This window comes from Pagrus major, chromosome 21 (genome assembly GCF_040436345.1).
Source record: "Pagrus major chromosome 21, Pma_NU_1.0".
NCBI classification, from domain to species: Eukaryota; Metazoa; Chordata; class Actinopteri; order Spariformes; family Sparidae; genus Pagrus; species Pagrus major.
Genome location: NC_133235.1, coordinates 1910700 through 1930199, shown reverse-complemented (window position 1 = coordinate 1930199; position 19500 = coordinate 1910700). Strand labels below are relative to the sequence as shown.

The 19500-nt window shown below is 41.1% G+C and overlaps 2 protein-coding genes across 8 annotated transcripts in view; both read left to right on the top strand.

The window, feature by feature from the left end:
- The first annotated feature begins 99 nt into the window (after positions 1–99).
- Positions 100–19500, top strand: part of asph (aspartate beta-hydroxylase) — an 88049-nt gene continuing 68648 nt past the window's right edge. For 5 of the 7 annotated variants that reach the window (XM_073490843.1, XM_073490841.1, XM_073490838.1 and 2 more), the window contains exons 1-2: positions 103–368; positions 4590–4743. In XM_073490843.1, coding sequence (XP_073346944.1) covers positions 189–368; positions 4590–4743 — 334 coding nt within the window. In that variant the 5' untranslated portion in view covers positions 103–188. Of the gene's footprint in view, positions 369–4589; positions 4744–19500 lie in introns of all 7 variants that reach the window. The other 2 variants (XM_073490839.1, XM_073490842.1) reach the window with 2 other exon arrangements.
- Positions 14335–17052, top strand: LOC141016462 (alpha-tocopherol transfer protein-like). The gene is made up of 2 exons (XM_073490848.1): positions 14335–15019; positions 15159–17052. The coding sequence occupies exons 1-2, from the start codon at positions 14957–14959 to the stop codon at positions 15405–15407; spliced, it is 312 nt and encodes a 103-aa protein (XP_073346949.1). The 5' UTR covers positions 14335–14956; the 3' UTR covers positions 15408–17052.

The window sequence follows — 19500 nt, the reverse complement described above, 5'->3', positions numbered from 1 at the left end:
TTCTCAGAGCTCTCTCTCTCTCTCTCTCTCTCTCTCTCTCTCTCTCTCTCTCTCTCAGACACACACACACACACACACACACACACACACACACACACACACACACACACACACACAGTCCTTCCAGTTGGACCTCCCCCGCAGCAGCAGCCCGCTGGCAGTGACATGTAACCGGACTTGGGCTCGACATGAGCGGGCCTGAGCTCAGTGAAGTCCCGGACGAGTGTGAGCAGCTCGGGCCGTGTGTGAACAGCCTGAGGCGGAGAACCCTGCAGACCGGCGAGCTGTCCGTGGTCCGGACCTTCTCCGACGGCTTTCTCATCAAGTTCCTGCGGGCCAGAGACTCGGACGTGGATCTCTCTCTGAAGGTACCACACAGCGTCCTGCAGAGCTCAGCGGGACACTTCAGTCCCAGAGGAGCTCAGACAGTCAGGACAGACAGAAGTACATTTACTCGAGCCCACTGGAGGCTACTCAAGTACAACTTTGAAGCACGTTCGTTCAGGCCAGTGTAATAGTTGTGAGTCCACTACATGTATTTAGAGGCTGTAGTTACTGGTTCTTATCCAGATGAACATCTGACACACATGTTATATGATGCACTAACTATATAAAATGATGAAGCAGCTGCCACAATGAGCTGCACAACAAAAACCTGGATGTAGGCATGTTCAGTGATGACTGACAGGAGGATGTCTGAGCCAACACGCCTGTAAACTGATACAAATCAAAGGGAGGTGGTTCTGAGTGTCATGGGTTCATATCCAGTCATTGTTCCTTCAGCCTCTGAACACATCGGAAATAAACGTCCAGAATCTAGATATGAGTTGCTTCTCCTAAGGCCAGTGGAAATACGTCCCCCTGTCAGAACGGCACCTACTTCAGTTGTTGAGCAGAATCCTGCAGTGCTGTTCTACTGTGAAGCTCCAGAACTGTTCTGTGGACCACGAGTGAGTTCATGAAACACTTGAGTTTAGATCAGCAAGGAGAACGTCTGGGGTGACGTCTGTGACACGATGCGACGATAGAACAGCAGAAATTAAGGTGATCACTACTCCTGACATATTTTACAACTGTCATATATATGTAGCCTATATTTATATATATGTGTACACACACACTCACACAAAAATGTATATATATATATATATATATATATATATATATATATATATATATATATATATATATATATATATGTACATGTCAGCATGGCTGCTACACAGGCAGGTCTGTGTTGTCCAACACATTACAGAGTTCATCACATCAGATAACACTGATGACACCATGTCTGAATACAGACTACATTCTCTGCCCAGTATCACCAAGAGTACATTTTTACTTCTTTATTGATCAGCCAATCACAGCTTTGAAAATGATGTGTCACAGCTAGCCACAGGGTCGACCCGCCTCCTCACTGAGGGAAAGGTTTCTGTCTCAGAAGTGTCCTCAGTCACTCCTGACTCAGCTCGGACTACTTGTTAGAAGTTTTCAGGCTGCGTTCAGAGTGCTCTCACAGAACGTTCTGAATGTTTGAGAATCGGACCTGAAGGCTCCAATAAGAAGTCATGTCTCGATGTCATGTGAAACACTGCTAGTGAGAAGTCTGGACATATGACAGGTGTCAATAATACAGTGAGCCATGCTTCAGTTTCAGATCCCTGCTGTCATCCCTGCAGGTTCACTGTCAGCCACAGTTAATGTTAGGAACACCTGTGATCTTTAAAGATGGCTGCTATGAAGAAGACCAGTCACATTTAATTTAATCTTCAGCTTCTTCATTTATCTTCAGCTCACAGATCTACACACAGACTCAAATACAGCTGCCATCTACTCTGCATGTGACGGCCTGATCCAGAACCAGACAGGCTGCGTTCACACACAGAACACCAAACAGTCGGTCTTTTCTCTCTGTGTTTTCGGCCCGATTGGTCAGTAGTTGATCCGGTCACCTTTTACCTTTAAGTCTTGCGTTTAAACTGTGAAAAACAGTTTTCTTTCTAAAGAATCAAGTGATATTGAATATGGCTAGATTGAATTAAAGGGGACCATTGGGCCTTGGCGGAGGTATGCGTTCTACTGAGTGAAACTCTAGTTATTGAAATAAAAGATTCTTTGTTTGTTCTTAATGTGACGACTGTAAACATTCATGTTTCAATGAACACATGTTGTACATCAGGCCGACAGTGTTTCTAGAAGAGCCACGTTTAAAGAAGTGAAGAGCCATTTTACTTTCCCTGCGTCTGACATGTAGCTCATCATTTTAAAGAATTGCTCTTTTTATTTTCTTTATTAGTTTTCATAGTTGAAAAGAAACTTTACATTAGAAAAAAACAGCTTTTTAATATTTTAATATATATTTTTTAATTTTCAACAAGCTGGGCTCAAACTTTTTAATGAAGTCACAGTAATTATTTTGCTGAACAACAGACAGAACTAATGAATGGTCTATTTGCCCACTAACAGAACTGTCTCTGGCCCACGAGCCTCCAGCTGAAGAGGTCTGTTGTAAATGATCTTCAGGTTTTGTTGGATGTTCAGGACATTGAACCCGGTCCAGTGAGGTTTAGAACAGATATTCTGACAGTCGATGAGATGAAGTGTGAATAGTTGTAGATTGTGTGAATAGTTGTAGATTATGGCTCAGTTGTCATGGTTGGATGAACTTTGTTGAGTCTGTCAGTGAAGGCCACACAGCTCCTGTCAGACTTCTTCCTGAGCTTAGTCATCATGTAGAGCTCAACACGAAGGTGGAGCTGCTTGTTGTCATTTGAAGCAGCTGGCGCTCAGCCGAGTGGGTCTGAGCTCAGCAGTCTGTCTCTGGCTCACAATGTGCTGCTGTAACATCCAGGCAGCCTTGTGTTTCCTGTTTGATCTCCAGCAGCAGGAGTGTTTACTGTGAGGGTTTGTCTCAGATAACAGCAGGTCAAAGGTCATCAAACCGTCTGTGTGAAGCTTCTCTAACACTCTGGTGTTTCAGCCACACTCACCCTGAACGATGTACAGTTGTGTTAGAAATAATAGCAGTGTGTTTAAAAAAGCTCAAAATCATTATAATAGCTTTTATTTCCATACACACAAATGCACTGGGCACACTGCACATTATATTCCAAATCAAAACGTGATAAAAAATGTATCAGATTTGTTATTACTTTACAAAAAGGAATATTAGGCTGTTCAAAAAATAGCAGTGTCTGCATTTTTCTTTACAAACTCAAACATTTACTGTATAAACTGAAAAATGCTTGAAGATTTAGCTTTCCTGTGAATCACTGAACTAATATTTAGTTGTATAACCACTGTTTCTGAGAACTGCTTCACATCTGTGTTGCATGGAGTCGACTAACTTCTGGCACCCTTGAACAGGTATTCCAGCCCAGGTCGATTTGACTACATTCCACAATTCCTCTGCATTTCTTGGTTTTGCTTCAGAAACACCATTTTTCATGTCACCCCGTAAGTTTTCTATTGGATTAATCCGGAGATTGGGCTGGCCACTCCATAGCGTTAATCTTGTTGGTCTGGAACCAAGATGCTGCTCGCTTACTGGTGTGTTTGGGGTCGTTGTCTTGTTGAAACACACATTTCAAGGGCATTTCCTCTTCGGCATAAGGCAACATGACCTTCAAGTATTTTGATGTATTCAGACTGATCCATGATCCCTGGTATGCGATAAATAGGCCCGACACCATAGTATGAGAAACATCCCCATATCATGATGCTTGCGCCACCATGCTTCACTGTCTTCACAGTGTACTGTGGCTTGAATTCAGTGTTTGGGGGTCGTCTGACAAACTGTCTGCGGCCTCTAGACCCAAAAACAACAATCTTGCTTTCATCAGTCCACAAAATGTTGCGCCATTTCTCTTTAGGCCAGTCACTGTGTTCTCTGACAAATTGTAACCTCTTCAGCACGTCGTTTTTTCAACAATGGGACTTTGCGGGGGCTTCTTGCCAATAACATGGCTTCACATAGGCGTCTTCTAATTGTTACAGTACTCACAGGTAACTTTAGACCTTCTTTGATCACCCTGGAGCTGATCATTGGCTGAGTCTTGGCTCTTCTTCAATCCATTCGAATGGTAGTTTTCCATTTTGTCTTTCTGGTTTTGGTTGCCATTTTAAAGCATTTGAGATCATTTTCTGCACTTCTTCATATGTTTTCCCCTCCAATCAACTTTTTAATCAAAGTATGCTGTTCTTCTGAACAATGTCTGGAACAACCCATTTTACTCAGACTTTCAGAGAGAAATGCACTGTAACCAGCATGTACAACATTTGCTGCCTTCGTCCTTAAATAAGGGCCACCTGTTTCACACCTATTTTTTCACAGAATGAATGACCTCACTAATTGAACTCCACAGTGCTATTATTTTGAACACACTCCTTTCAACTAATGATTCAATTACACAGAATCAGCAGCATGCATGTCACAGCTGTTGGGTCTGTTGGTTTTCTATTACTCTACTACACCTACTAGTAAATTATTTGCCATGTAGAAATGTAATTTATACCAAAAACAGTTATTGATCTGGTTAGTGATGTTGGACTGATATTATTTTGAACACAACTGTATGTGTCTTGTGCAGCTCTTACTGAACTACCAGCGGTGGCGGAGGGAGAGTCCTGAGATCAGCTCCTGTCTGTCTCCCTCCTCAGTACTCGGCCTCCTCAACACCTCATACCACACTGTCCTCCCACAGCGGGACCACGCTGGCAGCAGGGTGCTCATCTACAGGATCGGTCAGTACAAGTGTGTGTGTGTGTGTGTGTGTGTGTGTGTAGATGGTGATAGTTTTCACCATCACTTCAAGTTGCACTCCTTAACATTTCTGTCATGGTTCACATTTGACCGAGTGTGACCTCAAACAGCAGCCACATGAACACTTACTCAGGTCTTCAGAGAGCCAACAGATGGAGGCAGTGTCATCGTTTCCTGTGATCCACTCAGGCTTTGGTAACAAATTGGAATTCAGAGTGAATGGGAATGGCGGACTCTGCCATCAAAACTACTATCTAGAGAATTCATCACTGTAAATACAATGTAAACACACTCAGTGACATGCTGAAGAATACAGAACATATGGGGTTTGAAAACTCTGAAGGACTCTAACTTTATTTTCATTATTTCCATGTAACTCAACAGCACTGACATTTGAAGATGTAAAACATATTATTTCTTTTCAAATTTCAAAATAATTTGTAAAAAATAAAGTTTACTGGAAAGAACTACTGTGTTTGATTATGGAAATAGAGACAAAGTTGTGAGACAGTCAGTTGTTTTGACCCATAAAAACGGTTCCATTCAAACCCAAGTAAAGATGTGTTCATTATACAATCGTCTTTGGAAACTTAATTCTTGATGTTGAATTATATGATTGCTGTAGACAGATGTATTTTTTTTTTTCAATGCAATTCAAAGGGGGCTTTATTGGCATGAAAGTTTAACAACAATGTTGCCAAATGGAGTTTAGCTGTAAACTCCATTCACAGTTTGTATGTTCAAGTTTCCAAATCACACTGTGCTAAATATTGGACCAGGATTGTCTTCTGTTGGGAATTGATGGTAGGGCAGATGTGGTTATTAGAAATTAATAATTATTGATAACAATTATTAAAATTAAATAAATAAAAAGTAATCTAATTATTTTTCAAATCGTTAAAACGGGGCACCACCCTGGAATCAGGGACCAATAACCAGACCAAAAATAGTCTCAAAAGAAGGGTTCACTTTAAATGTAAATATTTGTAAAATATTTACAATTAAAGGAAATGAATCCGAGCACTGACCATCACAACCAGCAATTATCACAAAACATATGCACAAAATAATCACAGAAAATCAATAATACTTTCAATAAACAAAAATCGATCACTCAACTAAAGCAGCTATGAAACTATGAAACTATGAAACTAAAACTCAGACAAACTCAAGCACAAATAACAAACAAGCGTGTGTGTGTGTGTGTGTGTGTGTGTGTGTGTGCAACAACGATGTTTTACAACGTAAAACTAACAGCAAATGAAAAAGGACTTGGAGGTCCACAAACTCACAAACAAACAATGTAGTTTACAAGCATACAATACACGCTAACTTCTAGTATCTGTCCAGACACTTATTAAGCCTCACTTGTAGTCGTGTCTTCCTTAATCCAGCTCACTTCCTCGGCGTGGATTAAAGGCGGTTGCAGCATCCTGCGTTGGCTGTTAAGACAGCGTAGTCGACGTGGGCATTAAGAAAACGGGCAAAGCGGGCGTTTTCTGAGGAAAAATCCTCCTTCTGCAGGTGTGGAAAGAGGCTGGTTGCACAGCATCTTTTCTGGATCCGGAGCATGTTTGGTAAACACACGGCAGTTTTGGCTTGTCCAGCGAGATGAAAGACTGCGGCCTAGGCAGGTAAAATCTAGACGTCATGACATGATCCTGCTTTACTTAACTGAACTGATGCGTTCAGGTGCGCACATAGACAATGGGAGGTGGGAGTTTTCAAACCTAGGGGGACTGTGGCAGGCACCACCTACTGGACATTAGGGTCGGTGCACTTTCCTTTGTTTACCAGGCTTCGTTAGTGCAAGGAGGCCGCATTTAAGCGTTGAGCTACACGCAGGCCGATCTGATGTCAGAACCATGTGGACGGTCCCAACACTTCCAAACCAGTTGTGATGTCACAGATCCTGCTGGTAGACCTGCCTCTACCAGCACAGAGGTGATGTACACATCAGTAGATGAATGTGAAATCAGCCGTCATGTGTCAAAACTCTGCACATATCGACATCATTCTAACCAGTGAAGCTCCAACATGTTTCTAACCCTAACTGCCAAGAAACACAGTTTTAACAAGCAGCTGGTGGACAGAGTGGATCACTGAGCAGCTAAAAAGGCAGATATTTGTCTCAGGAATTGGTGGAGAACAAACCAGAGTTTAAAGGGAGTGAGTTTAGGACTTACAGGTAGACACAAACACAACTCCAGGTGAGCCTTTCTGTTGCTTCATGTCTTCTGAGTGTGAATGATTGACATGAAGATCGATGAAGAGCTGGATGCTGGATGTCAGACGGTGCCCTTTCATTTCAATACAAATGTGCTTGCTCAGCATATGAGACAGGAATGTGTTTCTCTTCATGGTTCACGTCAGTGTGGCATGGCTTACTGTTGATGAATGATGGCTTACTGTATGTGTGCTTCAGTGTTTCCATCCACACACAGCAGATACAGCAGATAGAAATAGATACAGCAGATACAACAGATACAACAAATACAACAGATACAACAGATACATCAGATACAACAGATACAGCACATACAACAGATACAGCAGATACAGCAGATACAACAGATACAGCACATAGAAACAGATACAGCAGATACAACAGATACAGCAGATACAGCAGATACAACAGATACAGCACATAGAAACAGATACAGCAGATACAACAGATACAACAGATACAACAAATACAACAGATACAACAGATACATCAGATACAACAGATACAGCACATACAACAGATACAGCAGATACAGCAGATACAACAGATACAGCACATAGAAACAGATACAGCAGATACAACAGATACAGCAGATACAGCAGATACAGCAGATACAACAGATACAGCACATAGAAACAGATACAGCAGATACAACAGATACAGCACATACAACAGATACAGCAGATACAGCAGATACAACAGATACAGCACATAGAAACAGATACAGCAGATACAACAGATACAGCAATTAGAAACAGATACAGCAGATACAACAGATACAACAGATGCAGCACATACAACAGATACAGTAGATACAGCAGATACAGGAGATACAACAGATACAACAGATGCAGCACATACAACAGATACAGCAGATACAACAGATACAGCACATACAGCAGATAGAAACAGATACAGCAGATACAACAGATACAGCAGATACAACAGATGCAGCAGATACAGCAGATACAACAGATACAGCAGATACAACAGATACAGCAGATACAGCAGATACAGCAGATACAACAGATACAACAGATACAGCAGATACAGCAGATACAACAGATGCAGCAGATACAGAAGATACAGCAGATACAGCAGATACAGCAGATACAACAGATACAACAGATACAGCAGATACAGCAGATACAACAGATACAGCAGATACAACAGATACAGCAGATACAACAGATACAGCAGATACAGCAGATACAACAGATACAACAGATACAGCAGATAGAAACAGATACAGCAGATACAACAGATACAGCAGATAGAAACAGATACAGCAGATGCAGCAGATATAACAGATACAACAGATGCAACAGATACAGCAGATACAACAGATACAGCAGATACAGCAGATAGAAACAGATACAACAGATACAGCAGATAGAAACAGATACAACAGATACAGCAGATACAGCAGATAGAAACAGATACAACAGATACAGCAGATACAACAGATACAGCAGATACAGCAGATAGAAACAGATACAACAGATACAACAGATACAGCAGATACAGCAGATAGAAACAGATACAACAGATACAGCAATAGAAACAGATACAGCGGATACAACAGATACAGCAGACACACCAAATACAACAGATACAGCAGATAGAAACAGATACAACAGATACAACAGATACAGCAGATACAACAGCTACAGCAGATACAGCAGATACAACAGATACAGCAGATGCAGCAAATACAACAGATACAGCAAATACAACAGATACAGCAGATACAACAAATACAACAGATACAGCAGATACAACAGATACAGCAGATACAACAAGTACAACAGATACAGCAGATACAACAGATACAGCAGATACAACAGATACAGCAGATACAGCAGATACAGCCAGATGCGGATTAATGCATAGGCTTCCCTAGGCTGCAGCCTAGGGGCCCCACGTGTGGAGGGGCCGTGGTGTCACAGCCGTGGGGGACTTTTAAAACAAGGTGATTTCATCCCCCCGACTTTCTCCTAAGGTATTAAACCGTTTGCCCGCCCTCGCGGTGTACCAGTGTACTAAAATGGAGCGCACCTAAGTCCCCCATCCATGAAAACCCATTGGCCAAGTTAGATTGATTGACAGCCATCAAGCCAATCACAGCCATTTGACCAAACACACTAGTCCCAGCCCCCCGGGAAAGTAAACCCTTACATGTAACACGGAGCTGCCGTCACTCACTGCCGCAGACAGCGAACAGAGCAGAGGTATGAAACGGTTATTTAACTAGTTAATAATGTAGAATTTTGTCTGTAAATAACTAAACTATGTCTTGCTTTGTGGCATGTCCGCTAATATTAAGCAAGCCAGGTGGCAAACAAAGTTAATGCAAGCCAGGTAAAGTTAATGGTAACTGACGGATAGTTTTCTAGAGACATCCACTGATTTTGATATTATTCAACATTATCATTATTCTTTTTGTTAGGAATGCCAAACAGGAAGAGGCAGCAGAAGATTGACTTCTTTTTCAAGTCAAGTTGTCATTTAATTGGAGTTATGTGACAGGAGGGAAACAGAAAGCTAGCTTTCAATCCATAAATGCACTAATTCAATTTTATGGTAGTACATTCATATTCTTGCATTGATGCCATGTAGGTGTTCATTTACGTAACTTAAAGCTATTTGTTGGAGTTTAAAACCTTCTTTTCAATGAAGAAAATCTCCTACATCAACTCATCCCTGTTACTGCTCTCAGAAACTAGAAAAGAATAGAAATGAAGACAATGAAATGCAATAAAACTATTAAAATCTTAAATAATAAGAGGAATAAAATAATATAGAGTACAATAAAGGCTAGGATGAAAGTTTAGTTAAAACAGATTAGAACAACAAAATATATGTAAAATAATTAATAAAAAGCAGATAAAAGAACAACAAAAGAATTGAATGTTTCCTCATCAAAATCAAGGCTGTTTGTTCTAAGTTTACATAAAATATTTCAACACTTCCATGTTCAGAAATATTAACATTGAGTTCTTTATGTAGGATGTTTCTGAGGAAGGGAAGTCCAGGAGGCAGGACAAAGGAGAGCATGGAGAAGATGAGGGAGAGAACAGGAGAGAAGTTGGAGAGAAGACAAGAGGGGGAGAACACAAAAGAAGGAGAAGGGGAGAACATGAGAGAAGGAGAGGGAGATAACACAAGAGAAGAGGGAGGAACACAGTGTTCTTGCCAATTTCACTCACTCACACTTGTTCTTTAATAAGACATATACATTAATTTCTTAATACCATGGTATGTGATTGCTTGTGAATATATAATATCTTAGGTTAAAGAGCGTTGTGCTACAATGTACATTTTGAATGCAATATTATTGGCATATCCTAGTGAAGAAAATCTAGAAATGCATCGCATTAGTTTTGGAGACTGAAACAGGGGCCAAAGGTGGTTGCGGTGCTCATGTGCTACCCCAGAACCCCCCCACATTTAAAATTGCTGCTCCACCCCTGTGGAGGGGTCCTTGAATTGGTCAGATTATTTTTTAGAAATTTAAATACACTTGTATAATTATGGTACTTGTACAATAATGGAAAAATTCATTGACCTCTATTGGTCCATGGGGTAATAAACAAACAAAACAGCACTGATTGGGCAGACACGGGTCACCTCATCCAATCAAGCTCATCGATTCGATTTGACCTACCTGTGTGCTAACTGGAGTGTATGTGGATCATGTTTGCCAAATATTCTCCTGCACTGTTACACATGGTGCAAAATTAAATTTTTTCTGGGAGAGCATGATGCATAAGGGGGGGCCCACATAAAAAATAGCCTAGGGGCCCATGACTACCTTAATCCTCCTCTGGATACAGCAGATACAGCAGATACAACAGATACAGCAGATACAACAGATACAACAGATACAGCAGATACAGCAGATACAACAGATACAACAGATACAACAGATGCAGCAGATACAACAGATACAACAGATACAGCAGATAGAAACAGATACAACAGATACAGCAGATACAACAGATATAACAGATACAACAGATACAGCAGACAGAAACAGATACAACAGATACAGCAGATACAGCAAATACAACAGATACAGCAGATACAACAGATACAGCAAATACAACAGATACAGCAGATACAACAGATACAACAGATACAGCAGATACAACAGATACAGCAGATACAGCTGATAAAACAGATACAACAGATACAGCAGATACAACAGATACAGCAGATACAACAGATACAGCAGATAGAGCAGATACAGCAGATAGAAACAGTTACAACAGATACAGCAGATACAGGAGATACAGCAGATAGAAACAGATACAGCAGATACAACAGATAGAAACAGATACAGCAGATACAACAGATACAGCAGATACTGGAGATACAGCAGATAGAAACAGATACAGCAGATACAACAGATACAGCAGATACAACAGATACAGCAGATACAACAGATAAACAGATACAGCAGATACAGGAGATACAGTAGCTAGAAACAGATATAGCCGATAGAAACAGATACAACAGATACAGCAGATACAACAGATAGAAACAGATATAACAGACACAGCAGATACAATAGATAGAAACAGATATAACAGATACAGCAGATACAGTAGCTAGAAACAGATATAGCCGATAGAAACAGATACAACAGATACAGCAGATACAACAGATAGAAACAGATACAACAGATACAGCAGATACAGCAGATAGAAACAGATACAGCAGATACAACAGATACAGCAGATAGAAACAGATACAACAGATACAGGAGATACAGCAGATAGAAACAGATACAGCAGATACAGCAGATAGAAACAGATACAGCAGATACTACAGATAAACAGATACAGCAGATACAGGAGATACAGTAGCTAGAAACAGATATAGCCGATAGAAACAGATACAACAGATACAGCAGATACAACAGATACAGCAGATACAGCAGATACAACAGATACAGCAGATACAGCAAATACAACAGATACAGCAAATATAACAGAAACAGCAAATACAACAGATACAACAGATACAGCAAATACAACAGATACAGCAGATACAACAGATACAACAGATACAGCAAATACAACAGATACAGCAGATACAACAGATACAACAGATACAGCAAATACAACAGATACAACAGATACAGCAGATACAACAGAAACAGCAAATACAACAGAAACAGCAAATACAACAGACACAGCAGATACAACAGACACAGCAAATACAACAGAAACAGCAAATACAACAGATACAACAGATACAGCAAATACAACAGATACAGCAGATACAACAGATACAACAGATACAGCAAATACAACAGATACAGCAGATACAACAGATACAACAGATACAGCAGATACAACAGATAGAAACAGATACAGCAGATAAAACAGATACAGCTGATAAAACAGATACAACAGATACAGCAGATACAGCAGATACAACAGATACAGCAGATACAACAGATACAACAGATACAGCAGATACAGGAGATACAACAGATACAGCAGATACAACAGATACAACAGATACAGCAAATACAACAGATACAGCAGATAAAACAGATACAGCTGATAAAACAGATACAACAGATACAGCAGATACAGCAGATACAACAGATACAGCAGATACAACAGATACAACAGATACAGCAGATACAGGAGATACAGCAGATAGAAACAGATACAGCAGATAAAACAGATACAACAGATACAGTAGATACAACAGATACAGCAGATAAAACAGATACAACAGATACAGTAGATACAACAGATACAGCAGACACAGCAGATAGAAACAGATACAACAGATACAACAGATACAGCAGATACAACAGATACAGCAGATACCCACAGCAGAGGTTCTGATTCATGGTTTAAAGGAATTTGGGGCCGGATTTCTGAAAAAATAAACATGCATTTTAAGTTTTTTAATGCTAATGGGTGATGAAGCATTCAAAACCAAAAAGAATGAGCTCACCCACGTATCTCTCCATTGCCTTGAACAGGCTTTGTGCTGCATAATGTACTGCAATTCGGTTTCATCTGTAAGATGACGCTGAATGCGTATCCTCGGCGGCTTTCGACTTGGATACGCGAAGAAGACGAGCGTGGTGGACCCAAATTATTGTTTGGGTAGCAATGGATTCTGCTATGGCCAGCAAACAACCCACCACCACACAAAGTCCACTAAAAAGTCATACTAAGAAGAAAACAAAGGTTTTATCAGCGGCATGTCGTGAGTCGAAACGAAATTACGACCAAAGCCGGGCTGGCACCTGAATAAACATCGGATATGCGTTCAACTAATGGAGGCAGCTTCAGCTTGAATTGGGACTGAAAACAGATGCTGACATGGCTCATTTCCTAGTAACCAGGTAAGAAAACATTACAGGTCATGTTTAGAGCTTGATTTGAAAATCACATGAGATCACGGAGGACTTGCAGTGACCTAACGTGCAAAGTAGCGTTAGCTGCAAACATGTAACTTAGTCCACGGCTGTGTAACACTGAATAGTTACAGACTGCACATTTTCCACGGTCCCTTAGTCTGAAACCGAAGAGTTAGAAATATGTCCCTTTATATATGGGACCGAAAGCCCAACCTGTTATCCGGGAGGTGACGTTAGCAGCTGGATGTAGCCACAGGCTAACAGTTTGTTTGTGTCTGTGTAGCAACATTAGCCGCTCACACACAGCAATCCCGTATCAGAGACGATATTTCTGTCCCTCACTATGCCATCTTTGCTTTCGCCTGTGCCTTTCGGACTGTATCAACCGTAACGGTAAATCACCGCGCTTGTGTGTCGCTACACACAGCGAGCCGGCTTCCCGGCTGCTTCGTGTGTGTAGGGGATAAGGCATCAGCTGCACTGCTGTGAAGAGTTCATGCGTGCTCCCTCGCCGGCTTGGCTGATGGCTGCAGTTACCCTAATGGCCACAACAGCCGTCGTGTCACTATTGAGTCTAATTTCTTGATCCTGCCCCAAGTCCCTTTAAAATCACATCTACACAACTGTGTTTAACCTGAGGCTAACACCTGTCTACAGCTACAGACTCATTCAAAGAAACATGAAGACATCTTAAAGACGTGTGTCTAACTGTGTGTGTGTGTGTGTGTGCAGGGCATTGGAACCCTAAAGAATGGTCGGCTTTCCAGGTCTTCAGGGTCAGCCTGATGACATCAGAGATCATCTCCATGGAAACAGAGACGCAGAGGCAGGGTCTGAAGGTCATATTTGACCTGCAGGGGTGGAGTTTAGGTCACGCCCTGCAGATTAACCCTTCACTCGCCAGAAAGATATCCTCTGTACTTTCGGTAGGTCTCCCACCATGCTTCTGATCATGTTACATTACAGTAAATAAAATATAATAAGATTATTGTTAATTATAAGACAAAGGGGGAAAAAAGAAGACAAAGTGAGAAAACACACATCAGGAGCAAGCTGTTGTGTCTGAACGTGGTTAATACAGGACTAAACTCAGCAGACCAGGGCCCGTATCCTGCTGGGAGAATTGTTCACACTAATTACTAATTACGGATTTCTGTTGCTGTTTTCTTGGGCTTAGGGAAATGCAGTTTGTGTTAAAATATTTTTTTCCTGAGTCACAAAGCTATGACATTACAAAAATGCATTGATCAGTTGCAATGATGGTCCTGCAGCAACATTAATTATGAAGTTTCAGGAATAACACCAACATGACAACATCAGATTGTGCTGCCTTACACTTTTTGACAAAATATATCAGTTAAAACATGTGGGGCTTGACTTTTCTGACTTTTCTGACATTCTGATGTGAATCTTTCAGTCACCAACACTCCTCCATAACTGGTGATGTGCAGGGTTTGATATTGTTTTATAGTCATGACAGATCAGTCCGCCTCCCCTCTTTGTTTTTGTCTTTGTGTGTGTTCAGGACTCTTTTCCACTGAAAGTTCGAGGAATCCATCTGGTCAACGAGCCGATGTTCTTCCGGCCTGTCTTCGCCATGATTCGTCCCTTTCTTCCAGATAAGATCAAACAGAGGGTGAGTATCTGTTCATCACAGACACATCATCTACAATGCAGAGACACACATCTGTTCATAGACTCTGTTTCACACATATACAGAATAGAAATGACCTCAACCTGCTTTTAAAACCCAGCTCTGGCTCTCCTCACTGTAGATCCACATGCACGGTGCTGATTTCCACAACACTTTAAGCAACTTCTTCTCACCGCCTGTCCTGCCTCCAGAGTACGGAGGGGAGGGACCTGGCATAGAAAAGGCGTGTCAGGACTGGACCAATCAGCTGCTTCAATCAGAGAAGCTCCTGCAACAGATTGCTGCCCACCCAACAGGTGACATCGCCATTGCACCTGATGACTCCCTGACCTCAGAGGAAGTGCAGACCGAACTGCTCTCGGAGGGATGATCACACGCACACACACGCACACACACACACACACACACACACACACACACACACACACACACACACACACAGACGTAAGACGTAATGCTCACTGGCGGCCATGTCTGTGGTCCTTAACTGTTGAGTACTGACTGTGCAGGTTGTTGGCAGCATGCAGAAAGCTGCCTGTGCTGCTGTGAAGATTTCGGCACTTGACCAATGTTTCATGCATGTTAGCTAACTGTTTCCCTCCTCACGTTGCTCATAGGAATCTGAGTTCATCCTTTGGTCTGATTTTTGAACCTTCTAACGGAAGAAGAAATATTTGCCTTTTCCCAGGAGTGACATGAGAAGTCGATATCAGTCTCCTGTCTGGGTGTTCAGTCCAGAGCTTGAGATCAGCAGTAGGTGGAAACTGCTAGCTTGGCTCTAGTAGTAAAAACTAAAAACTATGCTTAATAATGAACATGTTGTACCTGTGCACAAAGGAAATATAAAACCACATGGGCCTTCGTGTTAATTCAGCAAATGTTCTGCATGAAGGGCTTTCTTTCTTTGTGTAAAAACATTATGTTTATTCACATGCAGAGCAGGAAGTGAGATCCGATCACTGAGGTCACTCAGATGCAGGTTAATGTAGCTGTGAACTGACGGACTGAGAGCTGATCACTGTGATCGATCACTCAGGACGGATGATGATTCCAGGTCTGAATTCTCGTTCATTGTGTCTTTTACAGTAACGTGCTGGATGTTACAGGTGTTTTCAGGGATCTCGCCACTGTAGTTTTTGATTGATAGCCAGCACTCCAGTGGACCTCAGATATGGATCGCCAGGAGGAGATTTGTGTTGCAGCTGCAGGACACCAACCTTCAACCAGAGGACTGTTTGCCCTGCTCGAAACAAACGACCATCTTACTGTGATCCTGTGACGAGTCACTGTGAGAGTCTGATGCTCAGCTGAACAGTTTCTCCAACACTGTGTCTTCAACATGGACAGCAGATGCTGCAGATGAGCAGGAAGCCTGCCTTCCCTCCATCGTATCACCCTCCTTTGTATTGCCTTCCTTCGTATCACCCTCCATCGTATCACTCCCTGCAGAGACGCAGCTCATCAGCAGCCGGCCCAATCCACACAGCATCTATTGTTCATGTCTGATCATTTGAACTGTGGTCTTCTTTTTACAGTTTAAGAATTTAAATGTTACAATTTTATACAACAAGGAACCTTTCACTATGTTTGGACCAATATTATACACATATGCCATGCACATGATTATTTGAATTGATTGTTGTAAAACACTGAATATCTTTATGTAAACAGAAAATATCTATTTGTTATGAACTTTACCCTTTGCCTTTTTATAAAAAGAGAAGGAAAGTCTTTGGTGCTTGGGTCACATCTAGCACGTAGAAATGATAAACTATAACATTACATAAAAGAAGGCAAAGAGAAGGCTCCAGTGACGATGTTCTCATGTGGTGACACATTTGTACAGTTTTTACTCATTTGACCCGAACGACATGATGGAAATTGTTTTTGTTTTTTTGTTTTTTTTTAAACTGTAAACAACTAACAATATTTAACAAAGATCTCCTGCAATCATTTTTCTGCTCATGAGGAGACAGGCAATATTTTTTGCACATTAAAGGGCCAATGAACTAAAAGGCTCAAATGTTATTATTAAAGGTGTCTGTTCACAGGTTCTTATTCACTTTCATGTGTGTCAGGTTGCTGCACGGAGTATCGAGGCTCAGCCAGAAACCACAGCTGAGTCACACACAGTAACAGTACTGTGAACGCAGCCATCTCACAATGTGGCATTCAATAACACATTGATCTTTTTTCTACTGAACTAGAGAATGATCATAGATTCAAGATTCATTTTAGGGCCATTATGCAATACAAGATTGTATAATGAAAGTTATGTGTGTAAAATATAAACACAACAAACTATACAGACAAATTAATGAATAATAATGAGGTCATAAAAACAAACTATTCATGGTGAAGTGTTGAGGATGAGTTCAGGAGTCTCTCAGTCTGAGGAGTGAAGCTGCTCTGTAGTCTGGTGGTACAGCAGCAGGTACGTCTGTATCTGTTGTAACAGACTGTGTCTGGGTAGGTGGGCCGTGATGAACCATGCCACTCTGTGATGTTTCCAGTCAGGATGCTTTCTATTGCTCCTCTGTAAAAGTTTTGGACAAGTAAATTTGTCCCAAAACGCTTTCCTTATTTTAAATCCCAGACTTTATTTGTTGCTTGTTCTGTGTTTTTTAAAGGTGGTATTGTTACTTACTACTTCAGTAAAAGGTATTAGTATATCTTCAAACACTGATATTAAGCCAGTGACATAAAAACAACCTCAGTAATTCAGCTTCATATTGTCAGAAGGTTTACTTTGTTTCAGTCTGTCCTCTCTGTGCTCTATCACTGCACAGACCTTTGACCAGTGTTAGCAGGTCAGTAAACATGTCTATCACACGCACTCAGTCTGCTCAACAGTATTGACTCTTCAACTGTGCAGCTGCCTGGGATCAATCCACAATTCAGCGCGTACAACCAAAGTTTACTTTTGACAAGATATTCAGTATAAATAGACAAATACACAGAATGAGCCTTTTTCCTCCACTGTTAGTCCTCTACACTGTACCAAAGATCTCAGATCAGAAGTTAGTTCTGTACAGACTGCAGGCTGTGTACTTTACATGTTGTGGGTTGACACGACCTGCCCTGTGTCCTGGCAGGCATCAGGTCAGTTTTCAAAGGTGTAGATTATTGGGATATGTCCAAACCAGGGCTGCACAAAGTGGGGCCCATGGGCCAAGACTGGCCCGCCATAACGTGAAGTCTGGCCTGTCAGATGTTTCTTTACAAAAAAATATATTTTTAAAAATTCTAATATAAATCACTTTGTGTATCTTTGTGACGTAAAAGTGCTTTTTAACTATGTGATTACTGATTGTTAGTTTCAACAGCCAGCATTCACAACCGGAAGGACTTGTAGTTGTGAATGCTGGCTGTTAAAAGCTGATGCTAAATGTGCATTGCTGGCTGTAAAAACTTTGAATAATGCCAAGAATATGAAAAATGTGGAATATTTTAAGAATTGTTGAAGAAGCGCCAAACTGAATTGGTGATTTTAATTAGTTTGAAGTTGCCTCTGAAGGAGTATGAAGCGTCCTAAAAATGGGGTGAGAGTGAAGGATTCAAAATATACTGTAAGCTGGGAGCCAAACTGCATTGCTGGCTTGAATGTGTGTTGAGAACCAGCGGGTATGAAGTATGAATGAGTACCTACTCATAGTATGAGTATGAAGAGATGATACAGTGAGAATTGCTCAACGCTCCTGTCATTTAAAAGCCCACAGAGCCAAAAGTACTAATCTGATTACTTTGCGAGGCACATTGTTTTGACCAGCACAGATTTTCCTACAAGCAGATCTTTAAATTTTGTAGGTAAAGTGAACATTGTGAGAAAGTTGAAGACAAGGTTTTCAGATTGTTTAGAGCTCATCTCCACTCCACTCACTTTCTATGTGGATGTATGAAGGAGTGGGAAAATTAGTTGATAGGATTTCTAGTTGTCTTCCATTAAACCTAATCTAAGACTAAGCTTCAAAGAATGTTGAATAATCAGAAACATTTTAATGGGATTTGAAAGATGAACAATACCTTGAATGTAGGAAATACGTGGATTATTTAAATATTTATCAATATTTGGAATAATGGCTGGTATGTCATAATTGAGCTGAATGTTTTGATGATTTAATTAAGTTTCTGTGTTGAACAATGTGGAAGGAGTTAAAGCTGGGCTGTAAGTTAGAAAATCCGTCAAGCCCAGGCTAGATTTTGAAAAAGAACCCTTCCCTCCCTTCCCTTGGCTTCCCTCAGTGATTCACAGACGAACGTGAATATTGTATTGGACTCATGATGATATGTTGTTTTGCATGTTAGAGCTTCCATGATGAGAGCATCGTCAACTCTGATGACAAAGACACGCCAGATCAAAGCACATCATCCCGTCAGAGGACGACTGGGGGACAACCAGCAGTGTCCGAGGAAGTGGAGGCAGAGGCCGTGAACGTGGGAGGGTGACAGGTCAAGGAGCAGAT